The sequence below is a fragment of the Prionailurus viverrinus genome, chromosome A3 (assembly GCF_022837055.1).
Source record: "Prionailurus viverrinus isolate Anna chromosome A3, UM_Priviv_1.0, whole genome shotgun sequence".
Lineage (NCBI taxonomy): Eukaryota > Metazoa > Chordata > Mammalia > Carnivora > Felidae > Prionailurus > Prionailurus viverrinus.
Window position 1 is genome coordinate 74,635,391 of NC_062563.1, and position 26,678 is coordinate 74,662,068.

Below are 26,678 nucleotides of genomic sequence, written 5' to 3' on the forward strand. Positions count from 1 at the left end.
TGTTGCTTAGCTTAGATCTGGTAGATAGTACCTTAGAGCAATGTTGATTGTACTTAAAACTGCAGATCATTTGAAAATTGTGGTAAGAAACATTCAAAGGCTCTTTGGATTCTTAGTTGTATTTTATCAAAGAATTTTTGGAGAAATGCAAATCAGAGCATTATTTTGATGGCTTTGAAGTATTGCATACTATTGCATTATTCTTTCCTTAGTTCTTTTAATTTTCCTTAGAAATATTATTAGAGAATACTAATTGTATATCTTTTGACTGAGCAAAAATGCATCGATGTGTTTTATCAACGTCAGCTTTCTGGTTGTGACACTATACCATATTTTGCAAGATGTTACCATTGGGGGAAAACTGAAAAAAGGTGCATGCATAGCATTTCTCTGTATTATTTCTTAAAACTGCATGTGAATCTGCAATTATCTCAAAATAAAAAGTGTAATTAAAAATGTATTTAAACACCAAGGGGATTAGAATCATATAGCTACTTTAATTTAGAGCGGATCCAAAATCCCATAGTCATTTGTGAATAGAGAAAATGGAAGGTAAAAATTAAGAGACATGTTGCTGATGTTGCGGGAATATACTAATTATAGATATGAACACAACACTGATTACCAGTCTACCTGCTTAACAGGAAGATAAAGGTAATAAAGCAAATTCAACCAATTCTTAAAATTACTTGCCATGAGTTATTATTTGCTTGGGCCAAAGTTGGTATTGCCCTAGTTTATAGTTATTGGCCCAATATCTAGATAGAAGCTCTGAGGGCAGAGATTGTTTTATTCATCTTTATATTGTCCCTGAGTGCTTAGCACTGTGCTTTTTCCCATGTAGTAAGCAGGGCTCTTTTCAGTAGCATTTGCTATAGTATGAATGAAGACTATTAACATACTGTTTCAATTAAAGTATTTTATATTTTGTTTTGTAAACTCTTTTCACACTTAAGGGATACTTTTAAGAGCATAGTTTTATTATTAGGAGCTTAATGATTTCAGTGGTATATACTCAGTATGTGATTAGGGGTGGTGATAGTTTATATTAACTAATTTTAATTGCTATATTATGGTTATTTTTAATAGGTAATACAAATAATTACTAAGAGAGTTCTAGGTAAAATTGTGGGTTTTTTGGTGGGGCTGATTTTCTAAAACAAGAAAAAGTTAAAAAGACCATAATTAGATAATAGCTGAGAACATTTTTAAAACGAAAGATATGAATAAACTGATTTGTACTTCTTGGTGAGTTAGAGTAGTGAGAAATAAATGTTTTCAGTTGAGTTTATATTCTTTTGTGTGGTCTTTGGTTTTGAACAGGTGTATTACCTGACTGCTTAACAGATGGTTCTGATGTGGTCAGTGATCTTGAACAGGAAGAGATGAAAATCCTGAGGGAAGTTCTTAGGTATCCTTCTTTAATTATTTTTTGAATGAATCATTAGTAATATTGTGATATGATCTGTATATATGTTTTCTATCTCCAAAATATTATGAACTAGTAAAAAATATCTATATTCTCTACTGAAAACCATAAAAATGATTTATCATTGTACTTGTTTATAACTATGTATAACTTTTTTTTAATTGACAGAAAAAATGATTTTCACATGCCTCATACTATATCAGGCCAAATGGGAGGGTCTTTTTCTCCTCTCATCATGGGAACAGGAAACTAGCCACCAGTGGGAAAAGTTGCAGTAGACCCATCCTGATGCCTGGAAAGGGGCGTAGTGGCCTGAGTAAGCAAGACATTCCATGGCTTCTGGACCTTGGTATTTGAGAGGGCTCGTTCTAGGTGTCTAACAGTAGGAAGCTGGACATTCAGACTCCACAGGCCGAATAGCTGACTGGGCAGGTACCCTGCAAGGGAAAAGTAGATAGTTACATGATTCTCTGCCAAATGCCTGGCATGGAGTGTGCAGCACACTAAAAGAGTAGTTCTTTTTCTCTTGGGTCTATTGTCTCTTGACCCCTCTGGGAGATTTGGAAGGGAGTGGCAATTGAAGTACCTAATTTTTAGATCTCCTTTGAGAATGTATAGGCTTAGGGCAAAAGGTTACTTGTGGCCAATGTGTCCCCTACAGAATGGGGCCTTGTCCTTTGGGGGCCCTTCCTTTCTCTTCAGCCCTAACCACACACATGACTGTCTTCTAACATCCTGTAGTTCCAGCCCTACCCCCCTCGTTTCAACTTCAAAGCAGAAGGGAGGACAGGCAGGATGGTCAGTAGGAGGATGGGTCTAGTGAGGAACTATGGAAGGACCTCCATGACTTAGTGCTTATTTCCAGGGGATTTGAGTGGTTGTAGGGAGGGAGGCAGGAGTGCAGGTGAACCCAACCTCTTCTGGCCAGGTCGTACTTCCCACAGCAGGGGCAGATGGGAGCCTGAGAAAATACAGGATGCTTTGAGTTTATAGGTTTGAAGAGTTAAGGATATTGGTAATAGGTTTAGAGGACTGGTAGTTTGACTTGTACTGGTTGCTTCTGTTGGTTGATTCGTGGTCTGAAAATTGATCAGCATTGTACTTTTAGATTTTATTTTCTAAAAAGCCCTTAGGTTTTTGAGGGAGATGTACTACTATAGAGTAGTAGAGCTTAGTTATGAACACGTACGAGAGTTGACTTGGTTATTTCTCTAAATCAGAGGGCCTCAGTGAGCATTTTACAAAAGCTGATAGGGCTTTGGCATAATGATATCAGGAGAGCTTTGTGGTAACTCCCATGCCACTGGAAAAACTAGAATGGGGGGAGAGATGGATCTCATAATTTTAAAGTGAGACATCAGATTTGCCATTCAAATTTGGGTTTGGGATTTCAAATCTGTAGATCTTTGTTCAGTTTGGGGCATTCACATTTCCAGAAGAAATGAGTAAACCCATATTTTATGTTACCATTTTATGCCGTGTATATCTATATGTCTTTCTCAGTTGACTAAGCTGCTTTAAGAAAAGCCTGATTATTTCCACCTTGGTTTCCAAGATTCCTTAAACACATTGTGAGCTTAGTTTAGAATGTTGTTTGTTGAATATTTGTTCTTTGACCAAAAAAGAAAATTTACTTTTCTACCTTATTTTTGTATATTTCAGAAAATCAAAAGAGGAATATGACCAGGAAGAAGAAAGGAAGAGAAAAAAGCAGGTGCCCACAGAGCATATTAGTATAGTAGAAGTATTTCATTGCTGTTATCTCTCTTTCTCTTTTTTTTTTTTTTAAAGTAAACTCACCCAACATGGGGCTTGAACACTTTACCTCATGCTCAAGAGTCTCATGTTCTACCTACTGAGCCAGCCAGGTTTCTCTCATTGCTGTTATCTCTTAGGTTTATATGGCAAGGTTTTGCTGCTTATGTGGAACCACACAGTTCCTCAGAGTATCGTATTCTCTTGGCAATTCTAAGCATTTATATGTAACTTTATAACCATATTCACTTTATAACCCATCCAGCAACCTACCTTTTAAATACCCAATAAACATTGAGATTATTAACTCCCCAAAACTGTAATATCATTCATATTTTGAGAGACTCCTTTAAAAATTTCCCTTAATTTTATGAATGGAGACAATTAAGAAAAATATTTTACTTTCCCACTCTCTTTGATTCCTTTACTGTTTTGAAACAGCAGCTATAGTTACTCCTGAGGGTCTCCTGAAGATTTTAACATTATCAGCCTGCCGCAGAATGGTTTAGTTATTATATTTCCTGGCATACTGTTCTTCCATTAAGAACTATTTCCATAAAGTACCTAATCTTTCCTAAGGATAAATTAAACGTGTATCTGGCTAAGGTGAAGGAAGCTAATATTTATTCTTTCCTCTTCCTTTGTCTAGCTGCTTCTCTTTCTACACTTGCCCAAATCTCTCTGAAGGGAAGGGGAAACCGAATATAAACTCTCTCTCAATCATTCAAAAGTCATTTTCCTTTTTTTCCTTCAATCACTATGACACATGCTTGTGTATCATGCATTGTCTTTGAAAAACCTTATTTCACTCCCAAGGTACCCAGTGAAGAGCAGGAGAAATAGAGATGTTTTAGGATCAAGAGGGATTTATTTATCTTTAAGTAAATCTCCGTTTAGTGAATGAACATGCAATTCTTAGATATTAATATTTTTAATGTAAGAGTATAGAACAGAAATCAGTTCAAAACTGCTATTAGAAGACATTAGTATGAACACTTTGGTTTATAAGGAAACTATATTTGACTTCTTGAATAATACTATGTTTTAGGTGTACATGTTTGGGTTTTTTAAAAACTTTTCTTACATTTTTATATGGAAATTTTGAAACACACAAAAGTGGAGCTGATAGTATGATAATGAATCTTCCTGTGTTCATTACCAGCATGTAGGGGCTTCTGTCATGAGCTTCCTAACAAGCTACATGTGATTAGATTTTACTGTTTTTAAGAAAAACAAATTATCAGTTTACTAAGTTCTTTCTAAGATTTAAATGATTTATTTGGTTTAAATATACTCTCCCATTTTAGAAATGGAAATAAACCAGTCTGTGGTTTCTTCAGGCATAACATGGTAGTGCTATATAGATTATTTTAAGTGGAAAAGCACCTTATAATTTAGTGAATTTATTTCTCTTAGAGTACTATTGGTGTCCTCATCAATGACATCAATGACTACTCAGGTCACATGAGTAGTAAGGGGTGAAGCCTGGATTTGAACCTAACTTCTTGCTAAGTCTGAAGTACAAAGCATACTGGTGGGTTACTCTTAGCACTTCATGATTTGAAATGAGAATGTTTACCTCAAAAAGTAAAAGATGTAAAGTGCTGAAAACTTTGGAAAATCTCTTGTTCATTATCGATTTAGTAGACAATATTTAATGACATCTTTGGATAACTTAAGTAGTGAATTAGTCAAAATTAATCTAAAAAATTTTTAATTGTGTTATGAATTCCTGAAGACTAAAACAGAAGAGCCTCCAGTGCATGCAAGTGAAACTGCAAAAATGAACTCCCAAGGGGATGGTGAACATTTTGCACACCCACCCGCAGGTAAGGTTGAAGTGTACTGAACTTTCTTTAATAATATGAATACATAAACATTATAAAGAGTGTGTTACTTTCTCGTGCATACTTAACCTTCAAAATGACTGAATGGCCATTGGTATTTACAATTCTCTTTTAATTTAGCTATAGAAGTTGCAGGTGGGAAACACTCAGCTGACAGAGTGTAGTCCCCAGATTTCTAAGTGAAGCCTGGCATCCAGGGGAGTGAGTCAAATTCCTTGAGGGAGACACCGGCCTTTGTGCCATGGCTACAGCATCCAACATATGTTCACATCACATCTGTTGTTTTCCTTGACCACGGTTATATAGTGTCTGTGAATTAGAAGTTGAACTTGGAAAGGTAATACTATTTTACTAATGAATTCAAGCATAACTAGAAAACAAGAAGTAGCCAGTTGATGCAGATGTTTAGTCAGGAAATATCATTGAAACTAAAATTGATGAGAATCCTTGTGGGAAATGTTAGTGGATGAACTTGTTCACTGTACAGCAAATCTATTTTCACTATATTCTGATTTCTTTTGTAAGAAAACAAGTAATTCTGAAACAGAATTGGAGCCAAGAGCATGAATTCAGTTCATTTTATCTTACATTTCTATGGTTTTAAATAAATGTCCTTTTCTTATTTAAAAAAACCCACACAACTGTCGGGTAGATATTGCAATCCTTATTTTTCTGCTGTCTTATTATTACTGTGTTATAAGAAATTCAGGGAAGTTGAGTGACTTGTCCAAAATCACTGAGCACTTAAATGGTAAAACTGTAACTTACTTTGGTCTTCTGCCTCCAAATCTTGTGTTTATAATTGGGGTGCCTGGGTGGCTCAGTTGGTTAAGCATCGACTCTGGATTTCGGTTCAGGTCATGATCTCACTGTTTGTGGGTTCGAGCCCCAGTCAGGCCACATGCTGTCAGTGCAGAACCTGCTTGGGATTCTCTCTTTCTCTCTCTCTTCCCCTTCCCCTGCTTGCACCTGCATGCACTCTCTCGTGCTCTCTCTCTCTCTCTCTCAAAATAAATAAACTTAAAAAAAAGAAGAACTTTTATAATTGAGATAGGATAGGTTTGATGTTTACTCATTGATTGATTTTACGGTACTCTTAGTTGATAAAACAATGAGGTATAGGAAACAGAAGCAAGTTTATGAAATTGCCTTGCTTCTTTATTCCTAGCAAATGGAATCATTTTTCTTTTTTCATATTCAGATTCTAGGTAGAAAAACTTCATTTGATTATATTTATGAAAGTACCTGCTTTAGATTTGTCTGAGTTCTTTTTTAATTTGTTGGCCTAAATTTAACTTTCTGTTTTATACAGACCTAAGTGCACACTGCTTCAGTCTTGTGTTTGACATAATTTGAATAAATTTGCTTTGTCTAGTTTTTTTGTTTTTAAAATTTTTTAATGTTTATTTTTGAGAGAGAGAGAGAGAGAGAGAGAGAGAGCGCGCGTACAAGCGGGGGAGGGGCAGAGAGAGAGAGAGAGAGGGAGACAGAATCTGAAGCAGGTTCCAGGCTCTGAGCTGTCAGTACAGAGCCCAATGAGGGGCTCGAACTCACAAACTGTGAAATCACAACCTGAGCCAAGTTCCTATGCTTAACTGACTGAGCCACCCAGATGCCCCTCTAGTTCTTTATCTGTTAAAGTGAAGTTATAGAAAACTTAATCTCAAACTACATATAACTCAAGTATGCACATAAGTGCACAGAAAAAATGGCAGATAATTTCTAAAGTAATGATTTTAGTTTTGAAAAACTATTCTATTTTTAAAAAATGAGTATATCTGATATTCTGGGAAATCATTTTATGCAAAGTGATGGAAATCCATTTTGAAGACCTAATTTGGGAAGAATCAAAAAGCAGTTTGACTTCCTTTTTAATCCTTTTGTTCATGTGTTTCCTTGGTTCTTGCTAGAAATGGATAAGCATCTGTTCTCAGATAGATGCAAAGAGTTGCTAGAGATAAGATGATCTTTTAGCTTCTTGGTTTTCTGATAGTCTATTCCTAGAAATAGAGAAGCTAAGTATTTTGGTTTCAAGTACTTTCCTCTCTAGGTCTGAGTTAGAATATACAAGATGTTCATAACAAAGTCAAGGAAAGAACTATCCAGAGCAAGTACATGAGTTGAATATAAATGCTTATGTGCATGGGCGCTAGGATGGCTCAATCCATTAAGTGTCTGACTTTGGCTCGGGTCATTATCTTGTGGTTCCATGAGTTTGGGCCCCGTATTTGGGCTCTGTTAGCATGGAGCCCGCTTTGGATCTTCTGTCTCCCTCTCTCTGCCCTTCCCCTGCTCACGTGTGTGCGCTCTCTCAAAAATAAGTAAACATTAAAAAAAATAAAAAATAGATACTTATGTGCCTGGGATTCCCCCCTCCTCAGAATGAATGGAATTGTCCTTCTTCAGCTCTCTGCTTCCATATCTGGGGGCCAAGCGTACCTCTGTGTAAAGTCACTATTAGTAAGAATGGCATGTTTAACTCCTGTGAGCAAATCACGACTAATTTGTTGAAGCGGGTCTTTATTTCTAAGTTAGTTTTGTAGTCTAGGTTGGTTGGAATGTTAGCTCCAGCCTCATCTCTTCTTTGGAGGCTTCCCTTATGTCCAAGAGCCTGAAGAGCTTTTCTTCTTCCAGCCTCCCTGGCCCTGCCAGCATTCCACTCGCTCCATGCTAAAGCAGTGGTCCTTTGGCAAGTTTTTTGTTCATACAGAGACTTATTTCTGGTTTTACTGTGCTGCCATGATTTTCAAGCATTTTGAGACACATAGATCATGTTGTCCCATCTTGTTTTCAGTTCTTGGTATCATCTTTATCTGAGTCTTTTCTTCTCTCACTCTGCTGTCTTTCATGGTTCACATACTTACCCTGAAAATGTTTTATCTTAAAAATCACCTTATCTTATAGTAACAAATTGCTCAGAAAAGCAATTAGCATTTTAATCGTCTTACTCTTAGCAGTCACCAAATAACTGGAAAATATTGAGTGCTCTCTTATCTCTCTTCTAAGTTCTACCTCAACTCTAAAATCTTTACATTTTATTAAAGAATTGGTAGGTTTGTAGTTCTCTTCAGTATGTATTACAAACAAAAAATGATGTTACTGGCATGCACTCTGCCAATACAAAAAGTTATAGCTTTAAGTTCGTTGTTCTGAAAATAAAGGTTCACTTAACAGTTTTTACCTGCAAGCAAAAGTTTGACAACCAATTACATTACCAGGAAGGGATTTTAGTGTACTATTTATTGAGCTTATGTGTCAGCCTTGTATTACATTATAGTGGTAATTCTAATCTTTAGACAAGAATTATACTTCTTGTAGCTGTAGTACCAAACAGCAGGAGCTTGGTATTTGTTGAAATGTCATCATTCAAGGGGCGCCTGGGTGGCGCAGTCGGTTAAGCGTCCGACTACAGCCAGGTCACGATCTCGCGGTCCGTGAGTTCGAGCCCCGCGTCGGGCTCTGGGCTGATGGCTCAGAGCCTGGAGCCTGTTTCCGATTCTGTGTCTCCCTCTCTCTCTGCCCCTCCCCTGTTCATGCTCTGTCTCTCTCTGTCCCAAAAATAAATAAACGTTGAAAAAAAAAATTAAAAAAAAAAAAAAAAAGAAATGTCATCATTCATGAGAAAGAGTGGTTCTAGCTCCTTGAGGACAGAAACCATGTTTATTACTGTCACCAGGTATATGACACAATATAGGCACTGAATCAGTGTGTGTTGATTGGAAAATAAGAAAAAAGTCAGTGAGAAAAAAACACTAGCTCATTTTGGTGAACCTAGTCTCATACTGAATATTTCTTACAGTATTCTAATTGGTCTCTATCTAATTACTGCCAGAAGTTAAAATGCATTTTGCTAATCAGTCAGTACAACCTTTAGCAAGAAAGCCGGAAATGCTGCCTGAAACTTCCTCCTTCCCACAAAAAGGCCTGAAGATTCCTGGCTTAGAACATGCAAGCGTTGAAGGACCAATAGCAGTAAGTAAAAAGCACCACTTTTTAAGAACTATGAGCAAAATGGCAAAGTACTAAGAACAAACAATGTAAACAGCCATACACTTGGCTTTTGTTATGATCTTGAACTCAATTTTGAGTTCAATAAGCCAGTGGCTATCTGTGCCACTTATTGTGTGGATTTGAATTTAAATGGCTCCTTCTCTTTTTTGACCCAGAATTTATCAACACTTGGAACGGAAGAGCTCAGGCAACGAGAGCGCTATCTCAAGCAGAAGCGAGATCAGTTGATGTCCATGAGAAAGGATATGAAGACTAAGCAGATACAAAATTCTGAGAAGGGAAAACCTGCTGGGGAAGCAGAGGTATGGATGGCTTTACTGTGTCAAAATTTGCAAATCTAGAGGTGGAATTCTCAAAATCAGAGTGTGTGCAAGACAGTCCTGATAATGAATGTTGCTTGTAGTCCATCCATTCCTATTAACCTCCCTGCGAGTGTAGCACCTGCCAAATTTTTTTCTACAGTGAAATGGTCATGATACGAACATTTTGTGAGGTTGAGGTGACAGCAATTTCATTATAAACATTTTTTTGTGTTTCTTTACTTGCCCTGCTGAGTGCTTAAAGATCAGCAGTCTGTTTCACCTAAGCCTTTGGAAATACTTTAATCACAAAGCAACAATACAGTGGCCACAAACTCCAAGAGATTTTCTTCTCTAAGAAGAGATTTTTGCCAAGAAGAGATTTAGGGAACCCAGTCCACATGTGGCCTTTAAAATTTCTACTTACTGAAAGTGCTCTTTGAGGCAGTATGTTGGGAATTCTAGACTAATGAACCCATCTTATACTATAGCCAATTTTTTCCTTTTATTTTATTTTCTTTTTTTTTTGTTTTGTTTTTTGTTTTTTTGTTTTTTAAGGAAATGACAGAGAAACCAGAAATGACAGCAGAGGAGAAGCAAACATTACTAAAGAGGAGATTGCTTGCAGAGAAACTTAAAGAAGAAGTTATTAATAAGTAATTTTAAAAGCAATTTAGCAAAAGTTCAAATTTTCTTAAAAATAAATTATTTAATCCTTAAACTGAGCCTGTTAGTTTCAAATATTTGTTTGTAAATGCAAATATAAGCTCATTATTACTACTTTATTAAACTTTTGAGGTAAAGGGTGGTGGGGAGGGCAGCTACTTGAGCTGAGAGGGTATAGAAACTCAATTGCTAGTGCATTTATTTACTCAAAGTTGGCTACCTATTTGTGCTAAGCACTGTGCTGAGTGCCAGGGATACAGCAGTCAACTAGATTGTCAAGGCCCCTGCCTTCATGGGGCTAGCGAAGAAGGCCCAAAGAGCAAAGTGTTTAAAGGGAAAGGTGGTGTTCTAAGCAGGGCTGGCCAAGCCTCCTTGAGAAGGCAATGAATATTCAAGCTGATAGGCTGATTATGGGGAGAAATGCGAAGAAACAACTCAGGTCCTGCCACCAGGAAAAGAATAAAGCACCTTGTGAGGAGCGGGCAGTATGGTGAGTCTACAAAGAATGGAGGGGGTTAGTGTGTGAAATTGGAGGTAGGTGGGGTACTGACTTGCATGGCCTTGTAGGGAATGTGAGAATTTTCGATTTTGTAATGGCAGTGGGAAATCACTGAAAAGTTTTAAAGCAGGGAAGTTACATCATCAAACTGTTCAGTTTTAAAACAAAAGTGTGGCTGCTGTACGGAGATTACTCGGTAAGAGTAGTTGTGGGTATACCAGGTATAAGGAAATCCAATCAAAAGACTAATTATCATGGGCAGTGTTAAGATAGATTTTGGCATTTACATGTGAGGCAGGAGCAAATGGGACTTGGAAAATGGATGTGGGGGATGTTAAAAATACTCAATTACTCTTTCTAGGAAGCCTACCATTAAAAAAGATAAAGGGAATAATTGATTGAGCCTCCAGGGGGGAATGTGGCCCTGGGTATAGGTCTTTTGTGTGAAGTGGCCCTGGGTGGTCTTCTGTAGTTGTTCACAGATAACCAGAATAGTAGAAGACCTTTCTTTCAGAAACTTCCTGTATTGTGTCATCCAACAGGCACCCCCTTTTCTAGTTACTCCTGAGATTGAATTTATAATTCCAATTTATCTCTTTAAATCTACAGTTATAAACTTTTAAAAAGGGATACCAAAATTCGCTTAGCTCCAGTCTTCAACCTGCAGAGAAAAACCAGCATTACTTTACATTTTTTACATTTTCATCACTTAGATGGACAAGAGGAAAAACTAGTGATTAAAACACAGAAATGTTTCATGTAACTTTTTATTAAAAATAGTTTTTATACTGGATACATGTTTACAGATATAATTTTAAGAGAACCTCAGGCATACAAATGTGGGCTCTGGCTTGCTTCAAGGAGTGAAGATAAAGATATAAAAATCCTGATCTGCCTGAGTGAGGGTAGTCATTAAGACAGTAGCTAACATGTGGAAACTTAATATTCTTTCAAAGGATACTTTAAGCCCTCTTTTCATATCATTGTGGGTGAGCCTAGGTACCATGAAGACTATTATCCTGTAAGTCAACAAAACATTCACATTTCTGCTATAAGAATGGTTCCTATCTTTGATGATGAGGATTTAAATGTTTGACTCGTGGCAATTCTTCAGAAAGGAAAATTAAACTCTCCATAAGGTATGGAGATAATATTTCCTACTGGAACTTTAAAATTACTTAATCAGTAAGAGTCAAGAGTAAATAGGGAAATGCTTTAGACCTGGGCTTCTTAGATGACAAGAGGAAATTTATTAAGAGCTAAGAGGAGTGAAAGGGGCTTCACAGAACTTTCTTGAAAGAAAATGTATTCAGATGGTGATTTTACTGATATTAGTTTAAATTATCCTGAGTCACTTGCCTCTTAAAGTGGAAGGTCTTTTTCATTATATGAACCTTTAATCAAAGAGATAAGACTAGCCCCATGCTGTGATGTTTTGGTGCTGGGACTTTATTTGCCCAAGGCACACCTTCTGTAAGTAGAATCAGTAATACTTAAAGTGCAGTCAACCTTTGTTAGAATTATTTCATTCAGATTGGTGTATGACTTAGTGGTTTATAATAAATATCTATGGATAATTTATTGACTTTTAAAAGATACTATAAAATGGACATATCTCAAAATGGAGTTAACTTATATTTACAACAAACCAAACAAAAGCAACAATCATAGAATTACAGGGTCACATTTTAATTCCTGAATTTTACAGGTCAGCATTAATATCACCACATGTATACAAATGGTGTAAAACAAGTACAGTGGTATTTTTTAATACAAAATAAACATCTGTTTTATGGAAAAACTATACTTCATATCTACACAGACAGCCCATCTTTTCCAAACAATAGCCAAAATTAAAATTAACTACAAAATCTCCAAAACAGGGGAAACTGCTTCAGTTTAAGCTATTCCAGGAAAAATGGACCCATAACACATTACAAGGGTGATCTGAAGATTGTAGCTGGAATTACTATTTTTCACTTTTTTTCCCAATGCATTAAATTGTAGTTTGGGGGACGTTTTTCTCACTTCAGCATGATCTCAGATCATAGATGAGCAAAACTAACATTAAAATATTTACAGTTAACTTGCTGTTCTAAAAATAAAACTTCTTAACTGTTTGCCTCAACTTACTATTTTAAGTTCATTTACGTACATGGAATGTGCTTTTATTCTTTAAAAAAAAAAGCAGCTTTCATATTACACCCCTGTTTATGGAAAAACTTCATGTGCTGCATACTGACTTTGATACTGAAGTAACTTCTTGGATCAAAATGGCCTCTAGATATGCCACTTAATTCAGCACTATTCTTTGTATGGAAGTCTTTATAAATTACACTTTAAAACTAGCTTGCAGCTCTGGACAGAGACAACTTAACCATCAAAACAGAAAGTGACTTCAAAGTATCCTCCACCAAAGAGTGACTGGGAGGGAGACAGTTGGAAACATTCTGTTCAACCCACTCCCAAGTTTCTAGAAAAAATCATTTCGAAATACTACTGTACTGATACTTGGCATCAGTTATCTCTAAAAGTGCTGATTTTAAAGTTCTACTGACAAAACTCTCCATTTTGAATCCAGCTTGTTTTCATCAAAATACATACTGAAAATTCATGGTGTAGAAAACTCAACATGTACTGTAACACAGAGTGTACTTCCCTCCAACTACCTATAAGGCTGAATTTGTTAAAACTTCAAAAAATGGTCCCAACAGCATAACTTCACTTTTATGATAGTTGAATTTGTTTTCCATAAAAAATTTTTTAAAAAGAGGCAACTGATTAAAAGAACAACATGGCCAGCACCATTATACAAGTAATGTTATTGGGTTTGTAACTAAAGTTCTGCAATTGTTTCTAGATCGGATACCCCCCCACCCCGGAGCAACCCTGCATTTAATATTTTATCAACCTTGTCCCTCCCCAAGCCATTCCTAAACCTGAGAGTTTCCTCACTGAGAGGCTATCTCCCAGGTTCAGGTCACTAACCTTTTTTTGACAGCCTGAAAGGCAAACCCCTTAATTACTAGCAAGCAATCAAGTTCCTGGGAAGCCTTTTTTTTGTTTGTTTTTCTTTTTACAGAACTAAACTCTCCTAGCTGATATACTGAGTATCTTTTGCTACTCCTTGTATATTTATAAGTTCAAGTGAGAAAGCTTTCTGATTCAGATTTTCAGCTCATTGAACAGATGCAGCATTTTAGTAAGACCACACATTTGAGGGTCCCCAGTAAGTATTTTATGAGCCAAGACGAGGTCTTTTCCTGGGAGATGTTTCTTCTTCTTCATCTTCCTCTTCATCATCTGGATAATCCACTAACCCAACCAAACTGCCCTATTGAAGAATAAAACAACTTTTTTTAAAATACATAACTTAAGGGAAAAAAAGGTTATTAGTGCAGTTGCTTTTAAAGACATCACAACTTTTCTAATCATATATATCTCAAACATAAATTTGATACAGTAACTGATTGAAAATTATGAACACTTGGTACTAGTTGGTGGCACTCTTAAGTTATTACCCTCAACTTTTTTATTCAGCCCTTGGATTTTTAATGACACCTCACAATTCAATTCAGCAAAATTTCACTGTGGAAAAGTATTATCTCCAAAAAGTAGGACTCACAAATCATCAGGATACTGGAAGGAGTGAGCTGGAAGGACCTTGGAGATGAACTAGTTCATCTCTATGTTTAAACTATAAAATAGTGACAAGTAGCCTCCTTTTCGCCTCTGTTCTTCATGTATTTCATGTGCACACCACTGTTTTCATTCTGCTTTTGATGATAAAGAACACATGAAGTGGGTCATACAACTAATAACTAAAAAATTCAGGGCTACCTTTCTCTAACCAAAAGAAAAGATGAGGTAATTCAGGTCTTTGGTCTTTTAATGCATAATGGATCCCTTTGAAAATCGTATTAAAGCTCTACACATTCTACCCAGAAAATTACATGTTCTCAGGTCTGTGATCATTTTGAACCGACACCATGAAGTTAGTATGTATGTCCCACAGGTTAAAAGGCTGCTGTAAACAATGAATTTAGTTTAAACCCTTCAGACCTCAAATACAATAGAAATAACTCCTACTTCACAGCTACGTAGCTTCATGTCTAAAGAACCCAGACATCTGGCAGTAACACTTTGCCAAAATATAACTGAACCACTGTAGTGTTAATCAACAAAGGTCTCTGAGCAGCTAGAAAGAAGTTATCAGAAAGTGTGGGAATTAAATCAAATTTCTTTGTAACATATATTTACGTGAGCATCTTTCTGCTGTCTTCTCAGCTTAATAACACACAAGTCTTAAGTTTGATAAGCAAGAGGTAATATGGCTAAATTGTTAAGAATGTATTTGATTGTAGTCTGCCTGACTTCAAATTCCAAGGCCACCATTTTTTAGGTACATGACTGTGGGCAAGTGATTTAGTATCTCTATGCCTCATTTTCATTATCTGTAAAATTGGTATTAATAGTACTTACACCTCACTGAACTATTTTGAAAATTAAATTGAAAATAAAACATAAAAAGCACTGGGCACAGTGGTTAGTATGTAGTTAGTGTTCAGTAACTGCTATTAGCTGCTATTACTAATATCATTCTTATTTATTTGGTTTCAAGCCAAACAAGTTAGATGAGAGGAGATAGAAGACATTATTACCTTATAAAAAGACACCAGTCTGATATTCACAAAGATAACAAGTTATCGAGGAAAGTTTTCATTATGCTTAGGGATTACAGATTATATATCATAATGCACAAACATTTCAGTTCCCAATGGGTAACATTTAAAATGACTTCTTAAGAAATAGTCTATCTGAAACACTCACCTACATAATTTCAATTTTATCTCTATACCATAAACAAACTCCTATATAGAAAAAAAATCATGTTTACTGAAAAGAATAAAAATATAAAATGTGAAATATTGGAAGTAAAAAGACCTGTAATCCAGAGGTGTACCCTGTAAACAATTTGACAGTTTCTGGACTTAAACTATTAATATAATTCATCATGTTAAAAAATTCTAAGGAGAGAGAATTCAAGAATTATCCTCTATGCAAAAAACAAAGGACAGATCTTCCATAAACATGATTAATAAAATTTTTAAAAATCATCAGCAGGAGTGATAGCTTTTACATCTTCTAATTTTTATAGCTTTAATTTCTTTATCTCACCTAACTGGATTGGCTAATACCCAGGAACAATGGTTAAATTACAGCAATCATAGTGGCATCCTACCTTGTCCCCAACTCTGGTAGGAACACTGCTAATATTTTCTTAAGCATAAAGCTAGCTTTTGGTATCAGCCATACATACCATGTTAAGAACCTACCTACTTATTTGCATTTTTACTGAGTAAATTTGATAAACTGTAAATGTACATTCTATACAGAAATACGTATAAGGGGGTGCCTGGGTGGCTTAGTCAGTTAAGTGTCTGACTTTGGCTCAAGTCATGATCTACTGGTTCATGGTTTTGAGCCCTGCTTCAGGCTCTGTGCTGACAGCTCAGAGCCTGGAGCCTGCCTCAGATTCTATGTCTCCCTCTCTCTCTTTGCCCCTCTCCTACTTGCGCTTTCTCTCAAAACTAAATAAACTAAAAAAAAAAAAATACACATGTATATGAAATATTTTGTGTAGAAAGTCACATACAATTGTTTTAACTGCACAAGGCTGGAAACAAGTTTAAAATGCATCAATGGGGGGCGGGGGGCGCCTGGGTGGCTCAGTCCGTTCAGGTCATGATCTTGTGGTTTGTGAGTTCAAGCCTTGTGTGGGGCTCTGTGCTGACAGCTGAGAGCCTGGAGCCTGCTTCGGATTCCCTCTTTCTCCCTCCCTCCCAAATTAATAAACATTAAAATTTTTTTAAATGCGTCAATAGGGTTAGTTATAAATTGAAGTGTATCATACGCTGGAATTCTATGGAGGAAGTTCTTTTATATCCTGATATGGAAAGCTCACCCAGATAAGTCTGTTATGTGTTATGTGAAAAAAGCAAGAGCAGTGTTCTCTTTTGTTAATCTGGGGCAAAAGAAGTGTTTGTTTTGGCCACCTACTAATAGTTTCCCATTCTGATTTCATTTTTTTTTTTTTGGTAACTATTTTTCTTCAAGGAAAACGTGCATGTTTTATAGCTCTACAGCTAAAAAAAAACTTTGTAATTTCATTAGTAGCTAATGTCTTACCAGCCTTGAAAACTATCAAGTTTTCAAAGAATGCAATTTTTTAAAAAATTTTTTATTTCTGAGAGAGGGAGAGAGAGAGAACATGGGAGGGGAGGGGCAGAGATAGGGAGACAAAGGATCCAAAGCAGGCTCTGTCCTGACTGCAGAAAGTCCAATGTGAGGCCCGAACTCATGGAACTGTGAGATCATGACTTGAGTTGAAGGTGGACGTTTAACCCACTGAGACTGAGCCACCCAGGCACCCCTCAAAGAATGCAATTTTAAAAAATATATTAGAACTTTAGGATGCCTTGCAAAGGAGAATTAGAAAAGTTCACATCTGATCTATTTAAGAACCAATCAATTTGATTACAGCAATAAACAGACAGTGAAAATGGTTAAACAGGGCACTGCTGATAAAGAACCTGCCACCACTTAGAAATGTGGTTACACTTTGATGAAAAAGGCTGAGAGCCAATTTAACTAGTTTCACTTCCGTAAACTCCTATCTTGCTTAATTTCAAACTTTTGTCATAGCCTAGAGTGACTGAACAATTTATTTTCCAAGAACAATCACTGTTTTCTCCTTGTCCCCCAAAAAGATGTAGACAGATACGGCAATCTGCTGTTAGTGTCGAAAGGGTAAAAAATGTGTTAGTGCTTGCATTTCATTTTGCTCGGTCATAAGTAAAAAATTATCTGGAAGGATAATAAATTAAGAACTCTAAGAAATAGCCCAGAAAGTAGAACAAGAAGATTTAAAAAATGAGTAATAAGCAAGGAAAATTATGAAAACTTTAAGCTAAACCTAGAAGGCCCAACATCCAAACAATAAGTTAATAGTGAAATAGCACAAAATGTCCTCAAATTGAAGGACATGACTGTTTGGCTGCTTCCAAGAAGAAAATAAAATAGCACACACAAAGGATCATAAATAAGAATGTCTTCAGATTACTTGATAGCAGTAACTTCAAATTTTTAAAAGAAAATTATTTCCAACCTGATTCTATATTCAGTTAAACTGTCAGTCAAGTATGAAGACAGAATCAACATATCTTCATACATGAAGGTCTCAAATTTTACCTCTCATGGCATTTTTTTTTTTTTTTTTAGAAAACAATTATTAGAGGATATGTTCCACCAAAATGGGAGGGAAAATCAAGAAAGAGTCCAGAGACATGAGATGCAGGAAACAATCCAAGAAAAAGAGAGGCAAAAGAAGTACTAGGATGATGGCTGAGGCAGCCATAAGACAAAAGCTGTGCAGCAAATCTAGACAGCAACCGATCTAAGCTGGAACTGGAAGGGAGGCTTCAAGACAGAGGTCTCCACAGGGGATACTATGTGGAAACTAACCTGAGAGGTAGTGAAAGAATTAGTGACAGGCACCTAACTACTGCAACAAATGAAAAAATGGTGGCCATTATTTACTCTAGAAAGAGAAAAGTTACCAAGAAAAATACAGTATAGGAAAAAAGACCAGGAAAAAATTCACAAAGAATATTTATATTGTCATCACAGCAATAAAATTATCAATTATTTAACCAAAAATTGTGAGAGAAGAAGTAAGGGTGAGGGTGTGGTAAGGACTGTTCACATGCTAAATTCTTACCTACCATAACAAGAATAAATTAGGTCTAAACTTGGCAAAACAACCCAGAAGTATTAACATATTACTTAGAAATAGAAGGTACAAGAGTTTTAAGCTATCTCTGTGGAAAGGAAAAAGGACTGATTTTTTCCCTCAACATTTTAATACTACTTTGACTTTTGACAGTAAGTGCATGTATTGCTTTGATTAAAAAAAAAAAAAAAGTCTATATTGAGAGGGTGCAAAGAGTGTTCTAAGCTCTTTACACTTATTAAAAAATTTAATATTTACAACATGCCTTTAGAGTAGGTGCTCTTTTATCCTTGTTTATAATGAAAAAAACTAAGGTTGTGAGAGATTTAATAATTTACTCAAGGTCAAACAGCCTAGAAAGAGGCAAAGCCAAGATTTGAACCCAAACAATTGAACTCCACAGCAAATATTCTTACTATAGTATCACAAATATTACATTAAATTGTCCTATCAAGAAGGGAAAATTAATTTTAAAACTTCTAGTTAAAAAACATAAAATGTTTCAAAAGCAGTAGAATCTCAGTGACAATGCTACTTCTGTGATCTTTAGTCAATAGCCTACCTCAATGCAATACTGACTAGACTCCACATTTTTGTAAAACAATAAATTCAAATTGTATTTTGTGTTCAAAACTAGATGCATCACTTAAGATTAGGTTTTCTACTACTGTAACATTTCCCTCCTCTTGTCCTTCTACTCTTCTCCTAACAGTTGTCTTGTATTTATGCCTTTTTATTTTATGCCACTCCTTTTTGGGGAAAAGGATGGTTGCGTATAATAACAATATAAATGAAAGAAGAGAGTTTTATATAAAATTTAAACTTGTTTATATAAAACAGTAACCAATGGGAAATACATATGCTATGCAAGTAACAAAAAGGCTAATATCCTTATAACTGAAGATTCATTCCTATTAAGAAAAACATAAGCCAATTTTAAAAAGACAAGACTATGAAAAGACAACTTGCAGAAGAGCAAATTCAAAAGGCTAATAATCAACGTTGCTACTAACACAAAACACACAATTGGGAAAGAGATCTATTCTGTTTATGCAACCTAATGGGCAAAGATTAAAAATAAATTTAACAACACTGGCAAAGCTGCAGTGAGCCAAGCACACTCATACAATGCTTATAGTAACATAAGCTGGTATAGACATTCTGGATGTATCTGATAATATGTATGAAAACATTCCTTTATGCATCTATCCAAGAAAATAGCTTAAAATGCAACAATACCAGCAGTCCCATCAATGAAATAGCAGAATCAACTTATGTGCTCCAAAATATTACTGGGTGTGTTGCTTACAAATATTATGATACAGATAAATAAAATGAAATTCTGTGGTCATCAACAGTATTTAAGTAACAAAGAAAAATTCTTTTAACAAATAAATAAAAGCAAGATACAAAACTGTTTAATTACATGTCTGATAAACCCATATACCTAAAGAAGAATCAAATATTAGCAGTCATGTTCTCTGATGACAGCGTGCAAAACTTTCTTCTTTGAAATTATTTTTATTATCCAAATTTCCTTCCGTAAACATAAAATAATTTTAAAGATGGAAAAAGCAAAGTTTGTGTATAGAATAGTTTCACATACCTTGGTGGCTGTTACTGATGTGGCCAAATTTGTAGTTTTGGAAGAGGATCCATTAGAACTTGCTGGTGGTGTCTGAGCCACTACAGATTTACTGTTTGTACTGTTTGTTCCATTAGCAGCACTGGCAGAATGGGAGAAAGTAAATTTGAAGCCACTAGATGATGTCCTTTTGGGAAGGTTTTCTTTGTCTTCACTTTCTTTTGCTAAAGCAAAATTTTAAATCTTTTTTAGTAAAGATTCCTAAGCAAAGCATCTGAAAAGCACAGTAACTTTAAAACTTATAAATTGTTAATGTGGATGGAACTGGAGAGTGTATGCTAAGTGAAATAAGCCATACAGAGAAAGACAGATACCATATGTTTTCACTCTTATGTGGATCCTGAGAAACTTAACAGAAACCCATGGGGGAGGGGAAGGAAAAAAAAAAAAAAGAGGTTAGAGTGGGAGAGAGCCAAAGCATAAGAGACTCTTAAAAACTGAGAACAAACTGAGGGTTGATGGGGGGTGGGAGTGAGGGGAGGGTGGGTGATGGGTATTGAGGAGGGCACCTTTTGGGATGAGCACTGGGTGTTGTATGGAAACCAATCTGACAATAAATTTCATATATTGGAAAAAAATATAAATTCAAAAAAAAATAAAACTTATAAATCATTGCCTCTGCTTTATAAGAGTACAGCATGATGTGTACAGTGGTAAGTCTTTAATTAGCTGGAATCTTAGAAATCTCAGGATTAGAAAGGATCTTAAGAATTATATACCAGAATCTGTCATCCTACGCTAGAATTCTACACTGCTGTATCTAGGACACATCAAGGATTCATTACCTGCCTGACTTCCTTTTACTGTCTCTTTGCAGCTTCTACTCACTGCACTGATCCTATACTCCTATAGTCCTTGTGAAAACCTGACAATCCCTCCCACAAGTCAGTATTTTAAATGCTTAAAGACGATGATATGATCATATCTATCAGTCTCTTATTTCCTGAATATTCCAGGTTCCTTTATCTGTTTCTCTTATGGCATAGGTATCTACTATCCTTTCATATCTGGTTGCTGTTTTTGTGTATGATTCTTGAGTGGATGTAGTGCTTCAAGCACGGCCTCACTGCCCCTTTCCACGGCAGTCAGGGTAGTGCCTGTAATGAGTAAAGGTAGAAGAATTAGGTCACCAAAAATTACCACCTATTCCTTAGGACATTTTAATGGGCTATTTGCTCCCCCAGGCTGAAGTAAACAGAACTAAGAGCATTAACGAGTACATGATGAATGATGCTGGGAACAACGGTTTCAGGAAAAATGTAATAAATCAATAAAACACTATCTAAGGAGAATTGCCTTTAGAATACCTCACATTCAAAATCACAAACTTTATATGAAGTCCAGGAAATGCTTTGCTTTTCAAAATGTAAATTTGTATTAAACATTTATATGATATATGGAGGTTAGTACTCCAATAATGGTAATTTTTTAGGCCATAGAATTAAAGTGATTCGTTCTTTTGAAAGCCAAGTAAGATCTCAGTTTTCAAAACAAGTTAAACTATTTGAAGGATGGGAAATTTTACTTTCATTTCTCTTCCCTTGATAGCGTATCTTTATTAAATTTTTATAATGATTTTAAAATTTCAAAGAGCAAAGTTACTTCTCTGAGCTTAGTTTCCTCACCTGTAAAAGGCAGAGTGCTCTGGAAAGTTTCTATGGATCTATATGGTCTCTATTATTATTGAGGATTTCAGTACAGAAATAAATCCAAGATTATTCACAGAAGACAATGTATTAAGTAGAAAATATAATAATTTCAGAAAATATAATAATTTCTAAATAGTAAATGAAGGGCATCACAAAATGACAAGTTTCAAGAAAAACATTTTAAACATGAAAATAAGTCCCAGCTTTGGAAAAAGATGTGGAAATTTTAAAAGGTCACATTTCACTATAAAATTCCTATCTTTCATACTTTATATACTATGGCCAAATCTTCACAGACAACTCAATAATTTCTGTATTTAAAAATGATGCACTATTCAAAAACTTAAAATTTTAATACCTTTTTTGGTCTCCATAAATTTTTCATAAGTATCTGGAAAATCATCTTCTGGCTTAGATTTTTCTACTGGTGCCACAACTGCTTTTCCTTCCTCCTCTTCATCTTCATTAAACCACATTTCTTCATCCTCTTCCAAGGCTTTTGCATCTCTGCGAAATCTGTTACTACGCAATATAGATGGTACACTGTAAGAAACATACCACAAATACTAATGACTTAAAGTTTGTAACCAGATTAAATTTGAGAATAAATATGTATAACCAAGAGGAGCTAAAGTAATTTTAACTGAGTATAATTTATATCATAACCACCTCAACTGTGATACAAGATGTAACCAGAAAATATCCCAAAATATTTAAGGATATTGCAAACTAAACTAAAAATTTACCTTGAGTTATGATACAAAGCAGTCATTTTTCACATAAAAGATTCTGGTAAGGAGAATATCCTACCCTTCTATAAGACTCTGTACTATCTAATGATGGAAAGAATGCTCCTGGGTAAATTTATTATGTCAGATCCAAACAAAAGATGATTTTGGATATAATTATATAAACTACAGATGCAATATACTTAAAACAATACCTGTTCAGTTTCTGATTTTGTCTGTCTTTTTCTTGCTCATATTTAGTCTTCAATCCTTTGAATGTCTGAACATATTCAATTGATTCAAGTGCTTTATAAAAGTTTTCAACTATATGTGCAGTAAGAGACTTGATATCTTCCTGTATAAGGACAAAATTTACAATTCAAATATAATTCAATGACTGTTAGGAGAAAAACTTAAAGAAACTTTTTTACAGTTCCAAAGCTGACCAAAAAAGATTTTTCAAAATCGCATTCCAAAAATAAGTGTCCTAGTTTCTTTATACATGAGCCAGGCCTCCTCAGAAAACTTGGAATAAAAAAGAAGCCTTTTTGGGGGGCTACTAAACATCTGAAAGTAAACAGATTTAGTTTATATCTTGTTTATTTTTTCCATTTATGTAGCACTTCACAATTTAAAAAGCACTTTAACGTATACTTTCACTTGATCCCCCTAACAATTCTATGAAATAGGGTTCATTACTCCCATTTTACAGAGAAGGAAAATTGAAGATCTCAGAGGTTAGATGGCCTGATCCAGAGCACACAGCCAGTTAGAAAATCATATTCTTTTTTTTTTAAATTATATTTTCAACAAAATGTTAGGTGTTACTTAATGACTCCTTCTTTAACTGGTAAGAAGCCTTACCTAAATAATAAACACAGACTCCTTTGACTATATTACATGTACAGATATGATCAACTGTTAACTTGAATTCCACCTATTTCCAGTCTTCCAATGGTATAATTTTTGTGAAATAAACTGACAGCAATAACTTCTAAATTCTATATGAACCATTCTAAATAATCATTCCAAATACCTGAGTGTGAAGCAGGCTCATTAAAAAAAAAAGTTTATTTATTTGTAATTTTGAGAAAGAGTGTGCGCCCAAGTGGGGAAAGGGCAGAAAGAGAGAGAAACAGAGACAGAATCTCAAGCAGGTGCCTGAATAATATTTTTATTATTAATAATAGAAGTCGTCATTTAGGAATTTAATATTAGTAAAAAATATACATGCCACTTCTTTAAAAGATACACCATAATAGGGACACCTGGGTGACTCGGTCAGTTAAGTGCCCAACTCTTGATTCTCATGGTTCCTGAGATCAAGCCCCAAGTCAGGATCCATCCTGACAGCACAGAGCCTGTTTGGGAGTCTCTCTCTCCTCCCCTCCCCCACTCAGGCGTGCACACGTGGGCTCTCTCTCTCTCTCTCTCTCTCTCTCGCTTTCAAATAAGCTTTAAAAAAAAAAAAAGATATACCACAAACTGTTTCTTTTAAGGATTTTAAGTCTTTAAATTAGTTCTCCTGTAAATCTCAATTAAGAAATATTAGAAACCCAGGTAAAATGGTTCTGTACTATACCCTGAACAAAATGATGAGTCAAGTTTTGGGATTCAATGTACATTTATCAACTACCCAAAATTATTTTCTGAAAAACAAATTCAATCATAGGAATAGGGATGGGGTTGTTACCCTACAACTCATTTTATCAGTATCTCACCAAAAACTTTAAGGAAAAAAATACAAAAGTCAATCTCTATTCATTAGAACAGTGCACTGTGAACTGGGGTTCAGATACTTGGTGAGCTAGTTAAGTATGTTCCCTCTTTTCTAAGGCTAAAGAGTACTTCTATCCTCTTCATCCTTTTGAAAACCATACTCTTAGCAAGTGACTATTATTAGAAAAATAATCCAGTTAGCCAAATCATCTTTATCTGAGAATAGCATATCATGAGCAGAAATGTGATTTGTAACACACACAACTAGAGAATGAATTTCTAGCTCTGATTTTCTTTTCTTCAAATTCTTTCTAACCATGTGGCTATTTGCCCTGGTGGAATGATTTCATTGTGTGGGAGAGGGGAAATTTATTGTACTGGTTCTACAGTTACCTGTCTTATCCCTGTTGCTCACATACAGTTCTCTCCAGATCTTTTTATGACAAATCTTATGTTGCCCCAAAGCGAGCTGTGACCTATCTTCAAGCTCTGACTGTGCTCCTAACCAAATGGATGCTCTTGAATCAATCACTCAAATCAGTTTGGATGACTCAAATACCTCATCTATAAAATAAGGCAGTTGGAGTGGTCTGCCTACTTCCTGGTCTCTTCAACTTAAAATTCCATGATAAAAGCCTACCTTTTATACATCTTCCATCAAAGTTTACCAAAGTAATTATTTTCAACCTTTCTATATTTATCACTACCTCTACAACAGATCAGAGAGATCACATCATTGAATGGCATGCTTGACTGAAAAGTCTACATACATATGCCAAATATAATCCTAAAACATTTGGCCAATAAAAATAATACACAGTAAACATGGGTTAAAATATTATGCTCAATTTCACAATTTAAAACATTAACATTGTTAAACATACAATTATTTTGTTAAGAAGCCTTTACTATAAACTTACCACTCTTATAAATTCAAATAACTCAATGACAGCTGAATTCAACAGATTGTACCGAGTTCCGTTATCCAGGAGAGCATTTATAACTGGCTCAAAAAGATTTCCCTTCGTGATGTAACGATTATAAAATTCATCTTTAAGGCCAATTATCCGCCTCATAAAACGAAGAGCACCTAATTAAAAATAATACAGGAAACAAATTGATAATTTATTAATAATTATTGGGAAGTATAAAGAATGTATACCTCTAAAATAAAAAGTGAACACTGTGTACTAAAAATAATTGGGTTTTGAGGGAAAAAATAAGTTAGGGAGAGACCACTTAAACTTGTATAAACTTCTCTGGTAGCTAGCAAAAAGTCCAATAATTGGTATTTAGGAGATAAATAAACTATTCAGGCAGGTAGCTCCATGATATAGAGATTAAAAAAACATATAGAAAGCACAGGCTGCCGATGCCGGCAGTACTGGGAGCAGTGCTGGTGGACATGAAGACAGTACAGTGACAGCAGCTCAGGACCAGCGCAGGGCTGTCCGTCACGGAAGGTGGGCGGAGCAGCGGTACAGCCTGTCAAGACGGCCTTGCCTCTCTGCAGGAGGGAGCTCTGAAGGTAGGTACTTCTTTGTGATTTCCTGAAAATAAAGCCAAAGGGGTTCTTGCTGCCAGCTTAAGAGGAGGGCTGAAGGTCTTTTACTTTTCTGATGAAAGCTACAGTTCCACTCCCACCATTTCAGTTCTCTTTGCCTTGGAAAAAGCATCTGTGAACTGACGCTACCTACACATTATAATGTCATTTCCTTGTTTACCAAGTGCTTATGAGCTGTTTTGCCATAGCAGATCAGGCTGTACTTGTAAAAGAACAACAGAGTAACAAATAAGCAGTATCATCTGGCTTTTCACATTTTAGAATACTGAAATGTTCAGTCTCTCATTTCAACCCACTGTTCACAGATGGAAGTCATTAAAAGAAGTTGTGTCTGTCAAAAGAGGTTCCTAATATTATCTGAGAATAAAACAGAAACAGGCCATGTAAGGTCTAAATGTAGGATGACTATAACACTAAACAAGTGTGAAGAGAAGTGCTAGACTTCTAACAACACCTAGTCTTTGGAGCAGAACAAGAAGTACTTACTTAAGATTAAAAAGACTGAAGCACCGGTAAAGATGTGAGCACTCTCATACACTGCTGGTGAATAGTAGGATATAGTAACAACTACACTGCTAATTATAATGGAAATCTTGAAGCAATGTAAACATGTAAATACTGGAGATTTGTTCAATTATGGCACATCCACATAAAGAAATGACTCTGCAGTCATCCCTAAGCACTGGCTACAGAAAGCCACATAAGAACACCTATCATGAGAACATCCATCTTCCAAAAATTAATATAAAAATTTAATGTAAATGTGATCAGGATGAACTAGATAAAATTATTTTTAAGTTACTGTGGAAGAACAAGTGTCCACGAACCAAGAAAATTATGAAAACGAAAAGTGAGGAGGGACTTAGCAGATAATTAATTTTACAACAAAGATGCCATAGTGGACTAAGAATAAACTTTCCCATTTATTTCGTCTAGTAAAGTAACAGATTTAAAAATATTAGTCCAGAAGTAAGACACAAGATATATGTGGTAACTTACTGGATAACAAAAGAGAAACTTTCATTCAGTAAGAAAAATATAGTTTATTTAATAAGAGGATGGGCACAGTTGGCTA

At 35.4% G+C, this 26,678-nt stretch overlaps 2 protein-coding genes across 7 annotated transcripts in view; one reads left to right on the top strand and one right to left on the bottom strand.

Annotated features, from left to right (window-relative positions):
- CFAP36 (cilia and flagella associated protein 36) overlaps positions 1-10,062 on the top strand; it is a 29,747-nt gene extending 19,685 nt beyond the window's left edge. The window contains exons 5-10 of one of the 2 annotated variants that reach the window (XM_047854223.1): positions 1,324-1,411; positions 3,092-3,143; positions 4,923-5,013; positions 8,864-9,003; positions 9,198-9,344; positions 9,900-10,062. In XM_047854223.1, coding sequence (XP_047710179.1) covers positions 1,324-1,411; positions 3,092-3,143; positions 4,923-5,013; positions 8,864-9,003; positions 9,198-9,344; positions 9,900-10,001 — 620 coding nt within the window. In that variant the 3' untranslated portion in view covers positions 10,002-10,062. The remainder of the gene's footprint in view (positions 1-1,323; positions 1,412-3,091; positions 3,144-4,922; positions 5,014-8,863; positions 9,004-9,197; positions 9,345-9,899) is intronic. The other variant, XM_047854224.1, reaches the window with a different exon arrangement.
- A 2,112-nt stretch (positions 10,063-12,174) lies between these two features.
- Positions 12,175-26,678, bottom strand: part of PPP4R3B (protein phosphatase 4 regulatory subunit 3B) — a 65,814-nt gene continuing 51,310 nt past the window's right edge. For 3 of the 5 annotated variants that reach the window (XM_047851970.1, XM_047851968.1, XM_047851972.1), the window contains 5 exons: positions 24,960-25,129; positions 22,536-22,675; positions 21,951-22,135; positions 19,905-20,107; positions 12,175-13,840 (listed from right to left, as the gene is read on the bottom strand). In XM_047851970.1, coding sequence (XP_047707926.1) covers positions 13,745-13,840; positions 19,905-20,107; positions 21,951-22,135; positions 22,536-22,675; positions 24,960-25,129 — 794 coding nt within the window. In that variant the 3' untranslated portion in view covers positions 12,175-13,744. Of the gene's footprint in view, positions 13,841-19,904; positions 20,110-21,950; positions 22,136-22,535; positions 22,676-24,959; positions 25,130-26,678 lie in introns of those variants that run through there. The other 2 variants (XM_047851969.1, XM_047851971.1) reach the window with 2 other exon arrangements.